This window comes from Lynx canadensis, chromosome D3 (assembly GCF_007474595.2).
Source record: "Lynx canadensis isolate LIC74 chromosome D3, mLynCan4.pri.v2, whole genome shotgun sequence".
Lineage (NCBI taxonomy): Eukaryota > Metazoa > Chordata > Mammalia > Carnivora > Felidae > Lynx > Lynx canadensis.
Window position 1 is genome coordinate 40,685,160 of NC_044314.2, and position 21,698 is coordinate 40,706,857.

Consider the following 21,698-nt stretch of genomic DNA (forward strand, 5'->3'; position numbering starts at 1 on the left):
ACAACCTTCAGGCACGTGAACTCATGCACCTGAAGTAAAGCATCACTTCAGTTTTCCCATTATTAACGGTTGGCAGGAGATAGCACATGCTTAGAAATTCAGTTTGTGGCCCAAAATGTAAGAAAACAAAAGAAATGTACCTGACAGAATCCTGTCCCACATTATCATGACGTAGTCATCCCGATCGGAACGAGACTGCTCATGCCAGAACCCCAGGGCGTGGAGGAACTCGTGTTGAACTGTCGCTATTCTGTCACAGTTCTCCCCGATGGAGAGTTCTTGCTTCCCAACATGCATGTTGCCCACTGAAGACCAGCAGCTTACGGGAGAGTTCACGGGACAGAGGGAGAGGGTGTTCTCACCATGCAGGCTGAGGCCTCGGGGCACAATCCCCAGTGCCCGGTCCTCTCATTTAACCCACCTACATCCTTCACTCTTTTATCAAGACACTGCCTCCCTCTCATAACCTCACAGATCACATGATTTTTGGAGAAGTGGTCCTGCCACCAAATATTACACGGGAGCAAGGCATCTCCTGATCAACCGAGTCCTGATTTTTTCTAGCAATGTCCAAGTTTTTCACATGGTCCTTGGTATGTTGATGACCACTCATAAAGTTTTATAGGTGTAGCAACCACATGGAATTGCCAAGCCCCAGGCAAATAATACTCAGTGTAACTCAAGCAGTAAGTGTAGTTAGGTTAAAATAAATTGAAATACGGGAAATCTACCCCCAAAACCAAGATCACACTATATACAACGCATGTTAGCCAGCTTGACAATAAATTATATTAAAAAAAAAAAGAGCATGGACTCAGGACTTAGCCATTCCTCTAGCTGAGTCCATTTCTTCATCTGTAAAATGGGAGAGAAAACCAGAACCTATGTTGCAGGTTAGCTCTGAAGACTAAATTAGTTAATACTTATAAAACTCTTAAAATAATGCCTGGCACAATTTAGTGCTACATGTTTTGAATTACACAATCAAATAAAAAATATCCAAAGCCTTTAAAAAAAGAGAAAGAGAGAAAAAGAAAATAAATTGAAATACACGTGTGTACACGCGTTTTGCTGAAAGAGGGAAATAAAAACTATGTAAACTACGGATGGTTGAAGTTCCTTAAGTTATGGGCTGGATGGCATGCAATCCCACCCTCCTTGTCTTAATGTGGATAGTCTGGTTGCGTGTGTGAAAATATTATTTGTATGGCTAGAGAAACTAGGTGTAGTTTGTCTTTTATGCTCCAGCAAACAGCTAAGGAAGCCCCCACCCACCCTCAAGGTCAGGGACTAGGGCAATTGTTGTGACAGGCCATACCCGCAATGGTTGGCATTTGAACCCTTAGAAGACAAACTTTCCACCTTACCCACTGCCCTTGAACACTGATATATAGTCAGCTTCTCCAGTCCAAGGCTTGAAGTCAATGCATGTTTTTAGGCGATAGCGTTCAAATGCGTTAAGGATAACTCCCTTAGCATTCATTTCTGAAGGAAGAAAACCAACAAAAAATACACTTATTACATTATCACCGTTGAACGATTCACCATGGAAATGGGCTATGCATTACATTGTTTATCATGAGTTAGTCCCTTCCTGAATGTTTAGTGTTTTATTTTTACCAAATTTAGTATTCAGTCCCAATTAAGTATGTATCATATGCAAGTATTTGGGTCTTCTTCAGATCCTTGATTTTGCCCCATATTTGTTTCTTTGGAACCACTAAAGGTGCGTTACTGAACAACAACAACAAAAACCATACCCTTACCTCAGAGCACAAATACCTTGGATCACAGGCAGCCAGAGTGAACCATCACTGTCACATGCTTCATCTGAGAAGCTACAGTATGTATTTAAAGCCTCACAGCAGAGCTTGCAATTTGAGGACCTTGAGATGGGAGTCCAGGAATATTCCGGAACGGTAGGTGCAGCATCCATATCTGTACTTCTATCATCTGTATCTATTCTGTATCTATATCATCTATATATCACCTGTGTATTTATATCTCATCTGTAGCTGTCTATACCTATATCTGCAAAGTGCATTTCCTGGGGAAACTGTTCATAAGATTCTCGAGTTCAGGACCCAAATTAAAGTTAACCATTGTTTCAAAAAAGGCAGAGGCATGAAAGCAACAAAGGCATTCAGGAAAAGAAGCTTGGAGGGCAACCCCGGAGGAAGGGGTTCCTGGGAAGGATGGTGGTTCCTGGGAAGTGGGAGACAGTGTGGCCAAGTGGAAAGCACTTGGACTCTGAGCCAGAGACGCCTAAGTTCTTTCCCATCCTCATCACTTTTGATGCGTAACCTTTGCCAACTCAATTCACCTTCAGAGTTTTCTAAAATTATCAGCTAAGTGGGGAAATAAAATCAACTTTGCAGGCGCAAAGTTGAGCATCAGACTCAGCCAGTTAGGTGTTGGACTGTTGGTTTCAGCTCAGGTCATGATCTTGAGGTTAGTGAATTCAAGCCCCACATTGGGCTCTGTGATGGCAGCTGGCAGTGTGGAGCCTGCTTGGGATTTTCTCTCTCTCTCTCTCTGCCCCGCCCCGACTCACGCTGTCTCTGTCTCTCTCAAAATAAATAAATAAACTTAAAAATAAAATAAAATAAGGGGTGTCGGTTAAGCGTCTGACTTCGTATCAGGTCATGACCTTGCGGTTCATGAGTTCGAGCCCCACGTCGGGCTCTGTGCTGACGGCTCAGAGCCTGGAGCCTGTTTCAGATTCTGTGTCTCCCTCTTTCTCTGACCCTCCCCTGTTCATGCTCTCTCTCTCTCTGTCTCAAAAATAAAAAATAAAATAAAATCAACATTAAAAAAATTTTTTTAATAAAATAAAATCAACTTTTCAGGAGATAATGTGAGGATAGGAGAAAGCAGAGGGGCAGTTCCAAGTAAAATGAGCATTTATCGAATGTTCATTTCCTTCCTCCCTTCTTACATGACCATTGCACTTTTGAAAACAATTAGTAGGAAGGTCCTCTGTTTCGGTGAGGATCAAGAACAGGACTCACATAGGGGGCCCTAAAATCCGTATGCATTTATATGAGGCACCCAGAATTCCACCTTTTATAATACCACACAAATAAAACATGTTCATTGCAAGTAAGTTAGAAAATGCAGATAAACAAAAAGAAGAAAATTATAAAATCTTATCACTTCAGAAATAATCAGCCACTCTCATCAAGCTTCTTGCTTGTATGTTATATACTCACAATATACACATATTTTTTAGAAAATACAAATCAGTCTACATATTTTATAAACTATGTGTTTCACTAAATAGTATATCATTAAAAGCTTTATCAAGTGTTCTTCTTATCATTTTAATGGCTACCTTATATGGCTGTAACATATACAAGTAACTTCCTATTGTCAGATATTTAAAGTGTTTCTGGATTTTCTGTACTATAAATATCATGTTTGCATTCTTATCTCAAATCTAACACTTCCTTACAATAAGACATGATGATACCCACCACCACAAGCCTGTTTTAAGGACAGACTGTAAAAGGAGCATGCAGGTCTAGGCCTTTTATCAAAGTTTAATGAGGATAGCTTTTTTTTTTTTTATTTTTTTTTTTATCTTTGAGAGACAGAGAGTGACAGAGCGGAGTCGGGAAGGGGCAGAGAGAGGCAGACACAGAATCCGAAGCAGGCTCCAGGCTCTGAGCTGTCAGCACAGAGACCAACGCGGGGCTCAAACTCACAGACCGTTAGATCATGACCTGAGCCGAAGCCGGATGCTTAACCGACTGAGCCACCCAGGCGCCCCACGAGGATAGTTTTTACCCTTCATTGAATTGAGAGTCAAATAAGGAAACATATGTGAAAGTTTTGTGAAAGGGATATAGCCCTCTACCAAGATAAGCTCTTCATTTACTGTGTGCCTTCATTACCAAAGGCTAATAATTATCTTTGACTCATAGATGCAGGAGCCCCCCACCCCCACCCCCACCCCGGGATCATGTTATTTAAATCCCCAGGCTCTGAAGGCTAAAGCAGGTCCTAGATAAGCCTAGGAATTAAGCAAGCAGCTGCTCAGGATTATTTTTCTCTTTAGCCCTTTCAGGTTTCTAGCACCTTGATTTTCATTTCCATCCCCCCTCCTTTTACCCTGTCTGCTCTCTACCTGCCCCACACACGTCAAGTCTGACACCCAGGCAAGGAATGATCACTTATTCACAGGAAGCTATCCATGGCTGCCTCAAGAGTCACCCCTTCCAGAAAAGCTGCATCTAACAGCCAGGTAACACCCGGAATGTAAGCAAAAAGACTAAAGCAGAATTGAATATGTTGGTTAAGAGCGATTTCTGGAGAGCCCGAAGTCACTTCCAGTAAACCCTTCATAGGTATTTACTAACCCTTCATAGGTATTTACTTTTGCTACCTGTAAGGGTGGCTTTGCTTAGTGATTTCCTCAGTCAGAGTCATTTCAAGATGGTATAAATTTCAGAAATATGAGGAAATCCTCTTCTCACTTTAAGCATAGAGAGTAAGTTCAATGCTACAATATTAAACAGGGGTAAAGTATTTTCCAAATGAGAAAGAATCAAAATCATAGAATTAAAAAAATGACCTAAAAATTTGGGGTTTAATCATGTTATAAAACTAGCACAAAATAATGCTGTAATATCAATTGAAAAAAGCAGATTAAAAAATTTAAAACGGGGGCTCCTGGCTGGTTCAGTCGGTGGAGCATGTGACTTGATCTCTGGGTCATGAGTTCACGCCCCAAGTTGGGCATAGAGTTTACTCTTAAATAAATAAATAAATAAATAAATAGAATAAAAAATGAAGCAAAACAACTTAACAATTTTTTAAGTTTATTTATTTTGAGAGAGAAGTTGGAGGGGCAGAAAGAGAGGGAGAGAGAGAGAATCCCATTCTGCATAGTCAGTGCGGAGCCTGATACAGGGCTCAAACCCACAAACCATGAGACCGTGGCCTGAGCTGAAGTCAGACGCTTAACTGAGTCACCCAGTGCCTCTAAAAAAATTTTAAAACACTATAGTTATACCCATATAAAAATGTACACAGTTTGGATGGTAAGATGTGGACTGAATTTTTTACCTGACATGTTTGATTCGTATATGTTTATCAATTTATATATATACATATATATATATATGTATATATATAATTTTTTTTTTAGTAAACTCTATGCCCACCATGGGGCTCAAACTCACATCCTTCAGATCAAGAGTCACATGCTCAAGGAAGCTGGGTGGCTCAGTTGGTTAAGCGACTGACTTCAGCCTAGATCATGATCTCACCATTCCCGAGTTTGAACCCTGCATCAGGCTCTGTGCTGACAGCTCAGAGCCTGAAGCCTGTTTCAGATTCTGTGTCTCCCTCCCTCTCTCTCTGCCCTTCTCCCACTCACACTCTGTCTCTCTCAAAAATAAATAAACATTAAAAAAAAAAAGAGTCACATGTTCTACCAACTGAGCTAGCTAGTCACCCCAGTTTATCAATTTAGTTTTAAAAATATGTATTAACTGCCTATAAAATGTCAGAGACTATGCCAATCCTCAGATTTGCAAGATGAAAAATAGCTCTGGGCCTCAAGGCATTCACTATGTTGTTTTATAATGTGTAAAAACAGGTACATAAAGCTCATAAAGTTACAATAGCTTTGGTTAAAATTCAGGGCAAAAGTAGCCAAGAGATACAATGAAATTTAAAGCTCACTGGTATTTCATAGAACACCTTAGGAGAACAATTTTTCTAATTTTTATAAATAATTTGAAAATAAAAGAATTTTTATATTTTAATCAAAATATTAAGACAAAAAATATTATAAATATTTAAAGGCATTCAGATTTCCCCCCCATTCCTAAAGTCAGTGACTATCTTTCCCTTCCACATTATAGTTTCTAATCCCACCTCTGGCCTTGGCTTTTTCTACCTCCTCTTGGTTTTTCATCTATGTTTCTGGCCAGTCCTCCCTTCTCAGTCACTTCTAACAGATCCTCCGTCTATATCAATTCCAGAAAGTTGTTCTCCCAAGCTGAATTCCAATCTCGGCCATCTTCTCGCTCAATACAATCTTCTTGGGCCACTCAATACGCTCCATCTATCTAAGGAGTACATGTTATATGCAGGGCTCATCACACCAGTGCAAGGGGCTCATCACACCAGTGGCTTCAACCACCTCCCACAGCCTAAGAACACCCAAATCTCTCTCTATCCTGAATGATTAGGCTGTACACCAACACTTCATATGATCTCTCCATCACAGTGGGCCTGATACATTTCGAACTCTGCATGCCAATTTCCACCACGCTTCTGTATCTCACCCTCTTTCAGACATATTCCCTGTTCTTGTTACAGGCACTACCATGCACTCAGTTGCCGAAGACTGAATCCTGAGCACCAGCATCTCTTTACCTCAATCCCTTTTCTTGCAGTCAATCACTAAATCTAACAATTGCCTCCTAAGGCTGTCTTAGAATTGTCCATTCTTGTCTATCCTCGCTGAGAGACACTTGGTTCAGAAACTCTCAATCCTTCCCTGAATTTCTTCTATAGATTCCTTATTTGATCTCTTTTCCTTTTTTTCCCCCCACTAATGATACATCTTCTCTACGGCAACTAGCTTGATCACAATCTCACACCCACATTAAAACTTCTGGAGGTTCCATGTCACCATCAGTATGCACACCAAGTTCTTTAATGTGGGAAACACTCAAGTCTTTCCAAACTAGATTCTGCCTACCTGTTCAACCTCACTAACTCCCCATTTCCAACCAAAATTCCAGTTAAGGGTTTACCCTTTCCCCATGCCCTTGCGCATAGTGGTCCATCTGCCTGGAGCACCCTTCCCTTGCTATCAGAAGCCGTGCTGGCCCGCATGACGCCTTTCTGCGGATTACAAAGGAGCACTTCGTCTGGGCAGATGCTGCAAGTCTTGACGTGGCAGGTAGTAAATAGCACTTCATGCAAAGAAACAAATGCCTCTTGATGAACGAAATGCAAACCTGATTTCAGTCCCACTTCCCCCTTCCCAGGCGCCTATGTACCATGTACAACTTGCATAAATGTCCTGGTAGCCCTGCTACGTAGTGTCACCTGCCCCCTGATGCTTTTACATCTAGGCTGAGTCACATGCCCCTGCAATGCGCTCCCACAGCTTTTCAACATGTCATTAAGCAAAATATGTATCCCGTTCTATTGTAATTAACTTTTGGCCAATCTGAATCTCCACTGAAATGTATGAACTTTAAGAAAACTTTCCAGGGGCACCTCAGTGGCTCATTTGGCTAAGCATCTGACTCTTGATTTGTCTTAGGTCATGATCTCATGGTTGTGAGACTGAGCCCCACGTTGGGCTCTGAGCCGACAGCTCAGAGCCTGCTTGGGATTCTCTCTCTCTGCTCCTTCCTGCTTGTGCACTCGCTCTCCCTCTCTCTCTCTTTCTCTCTCTCTCTCCCTCCCTCCCCAAATAAATAAATAAACTTAAAAAAAAGAAAAGAAAAGAAAAGTTTCCCAAACAATAGTTGCTAAAATGATTCTGGCAACTGAAACCATAAATAAAATGAGGACCACATTTAGAGTTTTCCTTTGCAATTAAATTTCTTCTATATGTCTTTTGTTTTGGATTGGATTCTTCTGACTTTTTAGTGTTAAAATATTATTTATGTTATGAAAAGATGATGATAAAGATAGCGGGTTCTTATTGTTGGGTAAGTTCCTCGCTTGGCAAAATAAAATTTTGGCAAACCAATGCCAGTCCCTAAAGTTTTGTTTGGTTGTTTTATGTTTGCTTATTTTGGGTTGTTTTTTTTTTAATGTAATGTTTGTTCATTTTTGAGAGAGAGCCAGCGAGGGAGCGTTGTGGGCGAAGGGGCAGAGGATCCGAAGCGGGCTCTGCACCGACAGCAGCAAGCCCGATGCGAGGCTGTAACCTACAAACTGTAAGATCGTGACCTGAGCTGAAGTCGGACACTCAGCTGGCCGAGCCACCCAGGAGCCCCTGGTTGTTTTTGTTTTCAACTCATACGTAAAACCTGACCATAGAGGAAAACACTGCTTTCAAATAAAGACTACCTTCCTGATCTTTGTGTCCCCAGCAGCCAACACAAAGTAGGCTCTCCATAAATGTTGGTTGCATTAATCCCTTTCTTGGTCAAAATTCAGCAAATATTTCAGACAAAATCACTGTGGTTCTTTTCATTGTTCATTTTGCTTATTTTTATAAGTAAATATTTGTCCATAGCCACATAAAGCAACAAATAAATCCTGAAAGCCCATAAGAGCCTATTCGTGAAAATACTGTGATTATATTCTGTCAGGAATATACATCAGTTATGGATTCTTCAAGGTATATACTAACCCAAGCTATCTTCTAGAACATATGGGATGGTATGAGGCCATCTGTATTTTTCTCCGATGATGGAATTTCTATCTTGTGCCTGTCAAAAATAAATGTGAAGGGTTAATTAAATGAATCAGGCAAAAACCTAAGGAACAATGAATAGTTAATCTAGAAATAAATGAAATTTAAAATGTAAGAAAATAAGTAGGTTTAAGCAGGATAAATTTAAAGGTAGTGGAGGAAGGCTGCTAGTTCTGAGGGGCGAATACACTCGGTATGTTCTGAGTCTGTTTTGAGGCCAGTAGCCTAAAGAGTTAAGAGAGAAAAGAGACGCAGTAAGAGAGAAGGGGAGGAGATGGGAGGACAGTGGGTAGGAGTTAAATTATGCAAGGTCTTGAAGGCTGTGGGTAAGTTTGGCTATTGTTCTACATGCAGTAGGAAGCTGTTGAAGAGTTTCAAGCCCGGAAGTGAAATGATATCATTGCTGGTTTAAAAGACCACTTTGTGGGGCTCCTGGGTGGCTCAGTCGGTTAAGCATCTGACTCTCAGTTTTGGCTCAGGTCATGATCTCATGGTTCGTGAGATCAAACCCCACATTGTGCTCCGCATTGACAGTGCAAAGCCTGCTTGGGATCCTCTCTCTCTCTCTCTCTTTCTCTCCCTCTTTGTCCCTTCCCGCTTGTGTTCTCTCTCTCTCTCTCTCTCAAGATAAACAAACTTAAAAAATAAGTAAATAAAAGACTACTTTGCTGGGGGGGTTGGGGACAGGGACAGGGAGAAAAAAATTATAGGGGAGCAATATTTGAAATAGAGAGACAAATTAAAGTGGGTTATTTGGGGCATGTGTTGCATTGGAAATGACAGAACTTACTGATGGATCTGATGGAGGGGTGAGAGAAAGAGCAGAAGCAAAGGTGACTCCTGGATTTTTTACTTATTCAGAGGAGTAGGGTGATGACTTTGCCAAGAGCGAAGGTCAAGGAGGAGCAGTTTGCATGAAACTGGTGTCCAGTTGAGAACGCCTTACATGTGAAGCACCTCATAAAAGCGGAAATGGAACTGACCAGTTGGCACCTGGATAGACAAGTCTGGAGTGCAGGAGAAGAAATGGATAAGAGTCACACCTTCGGAATCATCAGCATAGACATGACGTTTAAAGCCCTTGGACAAGGTGAGATCCAGAGGGAAAGAGTACAGATAGAACAAGCCCAAGACTAAACCTGAGACACCACAGCTCTGCTTCTTGAGTTGAAGTTCCCAGCGGAACTACCTGTAAGTAATCTATGCTCATCCGTGTGCCATATACTCTTCACGCATAGATTTGGCAAGATCTTTACTTGGCAACACTATCTTTAGCTGTCAGGACAGAAGTCACAAAATCTATCTTTTAGAGTAAAAAGTCTGATTCATTGATATGTTTAAAAATTCAGTTTAATTTGGCCTCAACTAGATTAAATCAGGGAGGTTTTATTTAAAAATGAAAACATCAGGGCACCTAGGTGGCTCAGTTGGTTAAGCACCTGCCTCTTGGGTTTGGCTCAAGTCATGATTTCACAGTTCATGAGTTCCAGCCCTGTGCGGGGCTCTGTGCTGACAGCGTGGAACCTGCTTGGGATTCTCTCTCTTCCTCTCCCTCTGCCCCTCCTCTGTTCCCTTGTGCTCTCTCTCAAAATAAATACATAAACTTAAATGAAAATAAAAATGAAAGCATCATATTGTCCCAATAATGAAAATTCATCGGACCAATAAGATCAAGGCATACATAGTGAGTGACGATAGCTTTAACCACACAGAAATCTGAGTAATGGATAATGAAGGCATTATTATGCAAGTCCCTCAGGGTATAATGTATTTATTGAATACATCTGTCTCTATGATACTGTATCTCTAGAGACAGTTGGGCTTAACAAAGCCCATGTTGTCCAATCATTCTCATATACTCTGTACTTTAATTTGCAGTAGTTAATAGAAGATTCTTCCTTGCTTTGTTTCAACTCACCCCATCAAGTCTGATGTCTCCCTCAAATAGATCCAGCCCCAAATCTAAGAGGGAAGATAAAAATTCATGTTAGCAAATTGGATTCAAACCCTCTACTTACTAAAATATGTAAAAAAGAAAATCTACAAACCTTCATTGATATCAAATATATCTTGATCAATTCCACCATCTACATCTTTAACTAAAGGAAAGAGAAAAACACATTGAGCATTATGTTTTGAAAGAAGACAATCTTTATCAATTACCAAATTAAAAGTAAGGAAAGTTCTTTGTATCAGGTAAGTGACTACTAGGTTCTGATTCAATATACATTGATTGATTGATTGATTGATTGACTGGTTGACTGATTGAGAACCTCCCATGAGCCAGGCTTGGGGCTATGGGGCTTTTGCATATATGCTTTTGTCCTATCCATGTCCCTTGAATGTCAAATGACTTCAGGAATAAGAAATTGGTCACTCTGTATAATATTAAACTGAATTTGAAAGACTAGACTAGATGACTAGATTAAATGAGAAGCAAATGTTTAAATCTGGTCAAACCAGCCCAATCTACCCATATGTATATATCCCTTTGCTAGTAACATATCTTGGAACTCTCAAGCAAAAGTCCTAATTTAAATTTGAATTACTCTTGTAAGTTGCAAAGGAGTAAATAATAGGGCCAAATCTCTAAGGGTACAACAGAATAGGATGGACATCGGGTCCACCTGATTTGATGCAAAATAGCAAAATAGTAACAGCAAGCATTTATGGGATGTCTCATGTGAGTCATTGTGTTTGGATTTTCCTATATCACCATCTGTTTTTCTGCTGGGTATGTGGAACCCTGGAACAGGAACCATAAAACAGTTCTCAATAAATCAAAAGAAGCCAGTGTTTGACTAAAGTTCAATGCAATTATACAATTATGCATACGTAATTATGCATTGTGCCTAGCATTAAATGTGTCCTAAGTTATTCTGTCCTGTTGTTCTATCATCCACACGACTTTCTTTTACTATAACTTAGAACAAAACTCAAAATAGACTCACCAAAGTTTTCTGGAGTTGGCTGAGAAACAAACACATAAAAAAAAAAAAAAAGGCATTATTATGACACCCATGACACAAAAGACCCTCTTGGTTCCAATTTATATCTAGTAATTTGTAGAGGGAGGGGAGTTCTTTAATATTAATATATTAATAATTTCTGGCTTATATAAGACAGCTAATTTGGAGTCTAAAATAATTTTTGGATGAAAGGGTCTTCTTATCTCATGTAAAAAATAAAATTGGCTGTTGTATGGATTTGAAGGTGAAAGAAACAAGGAACTAACTTCACAGATTGAAAAGAAGGCAGCATGTAAGACTCCAGCCCTCAGATAAATGTTCACTTTAAACATGATTCTCTGAAGGATTCATGGAGCAATGTTTGAAAAACCTAATAATTCATCCCCATTGTTGAAATATTATTGTAATTTATAACAACCTCTTATAAAGAAATTTTATTGAAGACCTCATTAATCATGGTTTACTTTCACGTTTTTCTCAAGACGCTGCTTGAGAAATGTTAAAAAAAAAAATCAATGGATATACTTTGCAATTAAAAAAAAACTTTAAGGGGCGTCTGGATGGCTTAGTCAGTTAAGTGTCCAACTCTTGATTTCAGCTCAGGTCATGATCTTATGGTTTGTGAGTTCAAGCTCCACATGAGGCACTGCACTGACAGCGTGGAGCCTGCTTGGGACTCTCTCTGTCACTCTGTCCCTTCCCTGCTCAGGTGTGTGCACTCTCTCTCTCAAAAATATAATAAATGTTAAAAAAAACATACACACACCAAGGAGCGCCTGGGTGGCTCAGTCGGTTAAGCGTCTGATTTTGGCTCAGGTCATGATCTCACAGTTTGTGGGTTCGAGCCCCGCATTGGGCTCTGGGCTGACAGCTCAGAGCCTGGAGCCTGCTTCGGATTCTGTGTCTCCTTCTCTCTCTGTCCCTCCCCCGCTCTTGCTCTGTCTCTCTCTCTCTCTCTCTCAAAAATAAACATTAAAAAAAAAAACACTTCTGAAAATAGGTTCTCTACAAGTGACCAAATGAAAAACCTAGACTATATGCCCAATGGAAAAAATGAAGTAAACTTGAGAAATTTCTTTTTTTTAATTTTTTTAAATGTTTATTGATTTTTGAGAGAGAAAGAGAGCACAAGCAGGGGAGGAGCAGAGAGAAAGAGGGAGACACAGAATCTGAAGCAGGCTCCAGGCTTTGAGCTGTCAGCCCAGAGGCTGACACAAGGCTCGAACCCACGAACTGTGAAATCATGACCTGAGCTGAAGTCAGATGCTTAACTGACTGAGCCACCCAGGCACCCCTTAAACCTGAGAAATTTCTTAGGGAAGTCTAGAGTCTAGTGAGAAAGCTCATGGGACTGGCAGGCAGCAGGTCTGGGTTTTATGCCTGGTTCCACCAATTCACAGCAAGTCAGTTCACCTTCCAGAAACTCAGACTATCTGTAAAATAGGTTAATACAGCTTACATATCTAAATATCAGAATCATATGGACTGTTTGGCAAGCAGTAGGAATGAACTGGTTAGATAGTTACCCCTCTTGATATGAAGAAGTGCCTGTTTGTCTCACACATTAGCCACACGTAGGCACACTCAGAGAGGAATGCTAATGTGCCTAATGATAAAAGTCATCAAGAGGTGCCTGGGTGGCTCAGTCAGTTAAGGGTCTGACTTTGGCTCAGGTCATGATCTCATGGTTTGTGAGTTCGAGCCCTGCATCGGGCTCTGTGCTAAGAGCTCTGCTTCAGATTCTGTGTTTCCCTCTCCCTCTGCCCCTCCCCTGCTCATGCTCTCTCTCTTAAAAATAAATAAACATTAAAAAAAATTTTTCATTATCAAGTATTTGTTCATAACTACAGTTATAATGTGTCTTAAATGGCATCTCTTGTTCTCAATGTTGTAGGTCCTGTTCATAGAATATCAGCTCAATATAATAGCTTATTTTAAAATCACAACTAAAATTCCCCCTAGGCATTTTGGATTTTAACCCCCTAGGTTTAAAACTTTGGGTTGGTCTACGGTACAAACTACCTGTCACTGTAGGAAGATTGGTCTAACCTGACAAAGAGGCAGACGAGAAACCCCATGCTACAAAACCGTAAGCTCTGGCTTTGCCTGTGACATCCACCATTCATGTCTTACGGCACCGCAACAGTAATATGCATTTCACTTGGCAGTAAAAAATGGAATGCTTTTCAAATTGCACATTTTCCACCTTATCGGGAGAAAACTTGTTACACAAAAATGAAACTGAAAGAAATATATAACTTTATGTCCATGTCCCTGACTCTCTGACGGGGCTGCTTCTCACCCCGTGACCCTGCCTGCCCCAGCTCGCCCTGCTCATTTCATTCACATCTTGAAATTCCTAAAAAGCAAAAACATGAACAAACAGGCAATAGGCCCCCAATTTTTCTCATTGTTTTCCAAACACAGCTTCCTTACCAAGCCAGGAACCAGGAAGAGAATGGCAAAGAACAGAAACCAAGGCAGATACCATGAATCCATGTTGTGGCTTCCAGTTGAAATGTGCAAACTAAGAAAGTCAGAGTAGCATTTACTTCTTAAAAGGCAAACATCATAATTTGTAGCCTTTGATCTCAAAGATCCATCTTGCAGGTCAGCTCGCTGTAGTAGTATTATCTGCAGTCAGAGAGTTAAAGTCCAGTATCCTGAACACAGCTCTGCAGCCTTGTTTGTTGGCTTTTTTTTTTTCCCCCTGAGTCAACGTTCAGTAGTTAAGTGCCTGGCTGAGACCTGTTAATGAAATAAGTTCTCTAATTTATACATATTTGTCCTCAGAATTATTGACGACCACTTGAGCAAAAGAAAATATCACATTAATTTTTATTTATTTATTTATTTTTATGTTTTCCTTTTGTGAATTCCTGAAATTAACTTTTAATCTTTCAAATAGTAACGTTTGTGAAGCTCCTTCTGCTCATCTAACCCTGTGCTGCTTTCATATATCCAGTTATGTCCATGGCTTTTTTTAATCATTCATTCATATATTAGAAAATGTATTGAGTTTCAAAATCCATTTATGTATTAGAAATCTGGCATATTTTGATCATTATATATAAAGTAGCAAAATAGCAACATACCTCACTCGTGAAAATTCCCATCAAGCAAACCTAAGGGGGAGGGTCCAAAGCTAGGAATGGTCACCGGTTTTCTGATAAACTAGTGTTCCAATCCATCTCTCAGTTCTTTCCCTTTTTCCTTGTTTTCTTGGGATAACTTTTCTTTAGAGACAACCTACTCTCTGTGTTCCCACGATTCCACTCTCAACTGTGGTGAGATATAATATTTTTGCAACACGTCTTTTTCCCTCAGCAATTCCCTCCCCACTCAGGATTGGTCCTTGCCCCACTCTGCGCTCATAGGAAGGATGTCAAAAGATGCATGGTAGAGACAAAGGACTTGGGAGGATGCTCTTTGTGAGTTTGAGCCAGTCATTCCCAACCTCTGAGGGGAGGGTAAGTGTTCAGAGGGAAAGTTACAAACCCAACTCCTCACTTGTTCCCAAGGATTCTGCGGATGGTTTCTGGGATCCCCAATCAAATGGGCCTGTTTCCTGACTAGAGCCGCAAGGAGACAAAAACACTCTGCAAAAGAATGTCTTGGAAGGAAGGAGAATAACTCCTAAGAGACCAGAGTGGCACACAAGTATCAGGGAAAGCCCCACACCTGCGGGGCCATGTGGATAGGAATCCGAGTGTCTCCATAGAGGGCTGCATAGAAGGACAACCAACGACCGGACGAGAGACAGATGTTTCAGAGCGTGCCTGAGGGGGGATGCCACCGGGATGAGATGGGGCCTTGGGCTGTCGAGCTTAGGCATGAGCCTCAGAGTAAAAGATGGGAATCCTTAATCGGCAGCAGTTAAATTTCTCCCATTTATGTGGATGGGGACTCAAAACAATAATTACAGTTACCGAAAAATAAAAGTATTTATTACGCATATCTGCTTTTGTGAGCCACGTGCAACTGAGACCCCTGACTGCAAGCCATGCATTAGGGCAGACGGCTCACATTCCAAGTTAGGAAGTTGCAATCAGGGAGGTGGGAGGCAACAGTTCCAAGGACGGTTGTAGTCTGCTGTGGACCCTACCTAACACAGCACATGGACAGCCCCTCTAGGAATCTCATGGACAGTCATGGGGGCGTGGCTGAAATCCAACTCCGGAAATGTGTTTTGACTGCAATTAATGGATAGATTTTACATTTCATTCTTCCTGGGATGGTCACTGAGGCTCTAATGCAGAGGCTACCCTTGGCTGGTCTAACATAGCTCCAGCCCCACTCGTCTCCTGGAGAGCGTGTCTGCCTCTGGGTGCTGGTCCTCCTCTGGTCTTCATTTCTCCCGGGGACTATCGCGAACCGTGCTCAAGATTCCAGCCATATGGATTGTTCTGAGAGCTCCTGGAACTATCAGGAAAGCGCATTTCTCTCAGGAATGTGATTCTCAAAACCCCCCATGGAATATGAGAATATTCTAGACCTAAGGATGGCAGATCTCAAGAATGAAAAGCTTTCTAATAGGAAATAGTGCAGAGGTTGCAACACAAGATCCATATCTTTCCTCTTAGAACGCCCACTTCCTTCACCCAGTTCTTCTTCCAAAAACAACAACGAAAAGTTTTTGTAAGTTATGTCATGTGTTCCCCAATGGTGGCTCTTTATGAAATCTTATCAACACTTCTATAAACTTATTAGGGAGGTGCATGTAATTGAATTTAAATTAAATTAAATGGAACTAGGAAAAAAGGAAGAAAATGGAGGTGTGGTGACTAAAGAAGTCCCCGGGCAGCAAGGAGAATACAAATTCATTATGGCCCCAGCCAATTAAAGGGCAAAAGAGCTCATAAGACATCTGCACCCCCTGCGATTGAGCACAATAAATCACATTCTTCTAAGCCCCTCCCCAAACTCCCATCTCTTACTCGATTTTTCAAAATCGTGCTATATTACTGTATTAGTCAAGGTTCTCCAGAGAAGCAGAACCGATAGGATCTGTATATAGATAGAGAAATTTACTTAAGGAATTGGCTCACATAACTGTGGAAGCTGGCAAATCCAAAGTCTGCAGGGTGGGCTGGTAGACTGGAGACCCAGAGAAAAAGCAATGTTGCAGCTTGAGTCCAAAAGCAGTCTGCTAGCAGAATTCTCTCCTCTTCTGGCAATCTTGGTCTTTTGTCTCTTAAGGCCTTCAACTGATTAGATGAGGCCCACCCACACAAAGAAAGGAAACTGGCTTTGCTCAAAGTCTACTGATTTAAATGTTAGTATCATCTGGAAAGTATCTTCACAGTGACGTTTAGACTAGTATTTGACCAGATATCTGGATTCCATGGACTAGCCAAGTTGTCACATAAAATGAACCATCAGTTCTCTTTTTTGTTCTCTTCTTTTATTTCCCAGACTCTTCACAGTCTCCTGTTTATGGGCTAGCTATTGGTTACACTAAAGGTGGCTATTACGGCCAACTCAACACAATTGGCTGGACTGCCAGCCACACCCCTGGCTGAAGACAAAGATGCTATCTATCATGTTCCATGGTGAACATCAATGACAACATGGTCACATCTGTAACACCAGGAAAATACCGAGGGACCGAGAGTTGCTCTTCAGATTTCAAAGCCAGTTGGCTGAGGCGGTGAGGAACAATTCTATTCTTACACCATATGATCCTACTTCAAATTCCTGGACTGTTTTGTTTTGCTTTCTTTTGTTTTGTAAGTAACTGTTATACCCAACATGGGGCTTGAACTCATAGCACTGAGATCAAGAGTTACATGCTCTACTGACTGAGCCAACCAGGCACCCCTCTGGACTGGCTTTACACAGGGAGCTTTTTGATGCTGGGAGCTAGCCCACAAAGAAACAGTGGGGGGAGAATTGCAGCAGGATGATGAGATAGCAGCTTCCTCCCACCATCACAAGAGGATCACCAGGTGGCCCGAAAAGTTTGGCAACCGTACTGTAGCTCAGCGGGCGTGGTGCCATTAAAAATTCACCCCAAGCCAGAACAGGCCTAAAATGGGTGTCCATTGGGGTGCCTGGGTGGTTCAGTTGGTTGAGCGTCTGACTTCAGCCCAGGTCATGATCTCACAGTCTGTGAGTTCAAGCCCCGCATCGGGCTCTGGGCTCACAGCTCAGAGCCTGGAGCCTGCTTCAGATTCTGTGTCTCCCTCTCTCTTTGCCCCTCCCCTGCTCATGCTCTGTCTCTCTCTCTGTGTCTCTGTCTCTCAAAATTAAATAAACATTAAAAAAAATTTAATGGACGTTAAGCATTTGCTGCAGGTGGGAGCAGATTTGCTGGACAGAAGCAAAAAAAAAAAAATTGAGAGAAAGATAGTCTTCTTTCTTCCTTCTTTTTTTGGGCTCCAGCTTTTAACCCGCAGTAACATTCAGCTTACGCTGCTTTAACCACAAAAATGACTGAGAAAGGAAAGATGGAATGTACGATTGATCTCACCACAGTCTCCCATGAATGGGAAACGTCTCGGGCATTCTGCTGGAAGTGTTTGCCTCCTGTCCTCTCCTGTCACATGTGCCTTACTCTACAGCAGTCCTCAAATTTTTTGCCTTGAAACCCCTTTTCATTGTGAAAAGTGACTGAGAACTCACAAAGAAATTTTATTATTTTATCTATCAATATTGACCTTCTTAGAAATTCACACTGAAAAATTTTTGAAATATTATTAATTGATTAAAAGTAATTTTAAATAAATTTTAAACCTATTATATGTTAATATAAATAATATATTTTAAGGGCGCCTGGGTGGCTCTGTCGGTTGAGCATCCAACTCTTGATTTCAGCTCAGGTCATGATCTCACAGTTCGTGAGATCGGGCTCTGCGCTGACAGGGTGGAGCCTGCTTGGGACTCTCTCTCTCTCCCTCTCTCTGCCCCTCCCCCACTCGCTCGCGCATGCTCTCTCTCTCTGTCAAAAATAAACTTTAAAATATATATTTTAATGAAAAGTGAGCACATATTCAAAAAATAATGGGAAGAGTGGCACTGCTTTACATCTTGGCAAATCTCTTAATGTCTGGCTTACTAGAAGACAGTTGAATTCTCAGATCTGCCGTGATACGTTGTCACAATTCAAGCATATGAAGATAATTCAGCCTCAGACAGAAATGTAGTTGAAAAGAGGAGCAGGGGCGCCTGGTGGCCCAGTAGGTTGAGTGTCAGACTTTGGCTCAGGTCATGATCTCACAGTCCGTGAGTTTGAGCCCCGCGTCGGGCTCTGTGCTGACAGCTCTGAGCCTGGAGCCTGCTTCGGATTCTGTGTCTCCCTCTCTCTCTGTCCCTCCCCCGCTTGCACTCTGTGTCTCTCTCTCAAAATAAACGTTAAAAGAAACAAATCCTCTCATGGCTACCAAAAAAAGAAAAAAAAGAAAGAAAGAAAAAAGAAAAGAGGAGGAGTATTTTAACAGCCTTTTTAGATGATTGTGGCTGTTCTTCTTAAATACTACACCCAAATTTCATATGCCACAGTTTCTTCAATCACAACGATGAACTTTTCATACTTTGTTATATTAAAATCCATTGGTCTAATCTTGCATTTCAAATGGATGCTTTCCCTATGCATAATTTGTTTTTTTTAATTTTTTTACATGTTTATTATTTTTGAGAGAGACAGAGCGTGAGCGGGGGAGGGACAGAGAGAGGGAGTCACAGAATCCGAAGCAGCCTCCAGGCTCCGAGCTGCCAGCATATAGCCCGACACGGGGTTCGAACTCACAGACCGCGAGATCATGACTTGAGCCGAAGTCGGCCGCTCAACGACTGAGCCACCCAGGCACCCCTCCCTATGCATGATTTGTAACACCACTTGTCCTTCAGAAAATCTGGATCTTCCCAATGTTGACACATTTCGTATCCCTTATCAGATAAATCTCTTGGTCGACACCACCAATCTCATCCGAAAAGCTGATAAAGATTTCGGAAACCATTAAATTCGCAGGGACGAATTTCTGGACACAGGTGTTCCAAAAATTCTTTCTCTTGAAAGCTCAAGTTTTAGCATTGGTAATAAATACCGTCAGTTGGTTTCCTGGATAGGTTAAGCCCACTCCATTCGTTTTCAAGAACATTTCTGCGAAATACCTAATAATCACAGTCTGCCTACTGCTTGTTCTATAAGCAAATACGGTGTTCTATGAAAAAAGCAGCTGGAGCAGCTCACGTCTCAAGCAATCACACAAATGCTTTGCTCAAAACAAAGATCATATTTTGGAATGCAGCACAAGTGCTCTGTGTGTACTTCCCATTTTATGACACAGAATATTAAAAAGATGTGCACTCAAGGGCCTAGATTTAATAAAATTAATTTTTATAGCTTCATCAGGACATTTTCAAGTGAGACTGTGGTTGTTTTTACTGCAAGGGCATGGTGCTGAAGAATTCAACAGCTACTAGGGACGCCTGGGTGGTTCAGTCAGTTAAGCATCTGACTCTTGGTCTCAGCTCAGGTCTTGATCTCAGGGTGTTGAATTCAAGCCCTCTGTTGCACTCTGTGCTCGGCATGGAGCCTGCTTAAAAGACAAAAAAAATACAATGGCTACTACTGCCACTGCTTTTGCATCAAGGTGCAATTGTCAACACATTAAAAAGACAACAACAACAATAAAAAACAACAACAACAACAACCCAGGGGCCTGGGTAGCTCAGTGGGTTGAGAATCCAACTTTGGTTTCAGTACTGGTCATAATCTCACAGTTCATGAGTTTGAGCCCCATATCGGGCTCTGTGCTGGCAACAAGGAGCCTGCTTGGGATTCTCTGTCTCCTCTCTCTCTCTGCCCCTCCCCCGCTTGTGAGCATACATTCTCTGGCTCTCTCTCTCAAAAATAAATAAACTTAAGTTTTTAAAAAAGGCCAAAATGTCAGTATTATTATGGAGATAGTTTTGGCTTGTGGGTCCCTACAAGGGTCTCTGGGACATTTCAGGGGTCTGTGGACCACACTTGGAGAACTATTGCTTTATAATGACAGGAAGGTAGAACAAGACTCAGAAAGACAAGGGTTTGGGCCCTTAGATAAGAGGTTCATCAATTTAAGGGCAGCTGGCTGGCTCAGTCACAAGAGCATGCGACTCTTGATCTTGGGGTAATGAGTTTGAGCCCCACATTGGGTTTAGAGATCACTAAAAACATAAATAAACTTAAAAAAAATAGAAGAAGTTCATCAATTTAATGGCTACCTGAGCATGGGAAAGTGAAACTCTCTGGGTCTGTACACACACACACACACACACACACACATATACACACAATGGAATATTACTCAGCCATCAAAAAGAATGAAATCTGGCCATTTGCCATGATGTGGTTGGAGCTAAAATGTATTATGCTAAGCAAAATAAGTCAATCGGAGAAAGACAAACACCATATAATTTCATTCATATATGGACTTTAAGAAACAAAACAGATACACATGTGGGAAGTGTGTTCAGGGGGGATGGAGAGAAGAGAGAGAAACAAACCACAAAAAACTCTTAATGATAGAGAACTATGGGTTGATAGAGGGAGGGGGGTGGGAGATGGGTTAGACGGGTGATGGGTACTAAGGAGGACACTTGTTGTGATGAGCTCTAGGTGTTGTATATAAGTGATGAATCACTGAATTTTACTCCTGAAACCAATATTGCACCGTATGTTAACTAACTAAAATTTAAATTAAGAAAATAAATCTGTTCCTGAAAAAAAAGAGTATGTTCAGCATATTAAAAATCATGTATATAAAGTTAGTGCCTAGAATATAGACAACACTAGAATATGGACCAGAGATGTGTACATAGGGGAGTTCATGAACAAGAGAAATTATTGGAGAAAACCAAAGTATACTTTAATTAACATATTTATTCCAAAATATTTATAGAAAGCCACAACCAGGCCCTGTGCTATGTGGAGATATAGAAACAAGTGGCATGATCCCTGCTCTTAAAAAGTTTATAGGGGTGTTTAAATCAACTCAGCATTAAAGTCATCTGTAAAGACTCAACCTGATCATTGTTACAAAGAAAGGTAGGTACCAAGGACCAAGGTCCAACAGTGAAGTACTTGCTCATAGTCTATACATGGATTTAGGAAGCCAACTGAAAAGGGAAGATGGACTCTTGGGCCAGTGCAAGGGAGAAGGTGACAGCCTGGTTTTTGGCAAGTTTACTGGTCACCAAGGTACCTGATAAGCTAACAGGAAGGTGGGGAACCCCATCATTCTGAACTAAAGACTATGCCCTCGGATGGGGAAGACAGTCATAGCTCTGGATTTTCAGATCCCTGCCATAATGGTGAGAAGCGGCAGCATCTGATTCCTCACACATCC

At 41.2% G+C, this 21,698-nt stretch overlaps 1 protein-coding gene across 1 annotated transcript in view; it reads right to left on the reverse strand.

Annotated features, from left to right (window-relative positions):
* The window catches only part of MEP1B (meprin A subunit beta), a 52,761-nt gene that overhangs the window by 13,474 nt on the left and 17,589 nt on the right, over positions 1-21,698 (reverse strand). The window contains exons 2-8 of the mRNA XM_032595330.1: positions 13,670-13,726; positions 11,350-11,368; positions 10,447-10,491; positions 10,317-10,360; positions 8,336-8,414; positions 1,368-1,485; positions 141-319 (exon numbers count right to left, since the gene is read on the reverse strand). Coding sequence (XP_032451221.1) covers positions 141-319; positions 1,368-1,485; positions 8,336-8,414; positions 10,317-10,360; positions 10,447-10,491; positions 11,350-11,368; positions 13,670-13,726 — 541 coding nt within the window. The remainder of the gene's footprint in view (positions 1-140; positions 320-1,367; positions 1,486-8,335; positions 8,415-10,316; positions 10,361-10,446; positions 10,492-11,349; positions 11,369-13,669; positions 13,727-21,698) is intronic.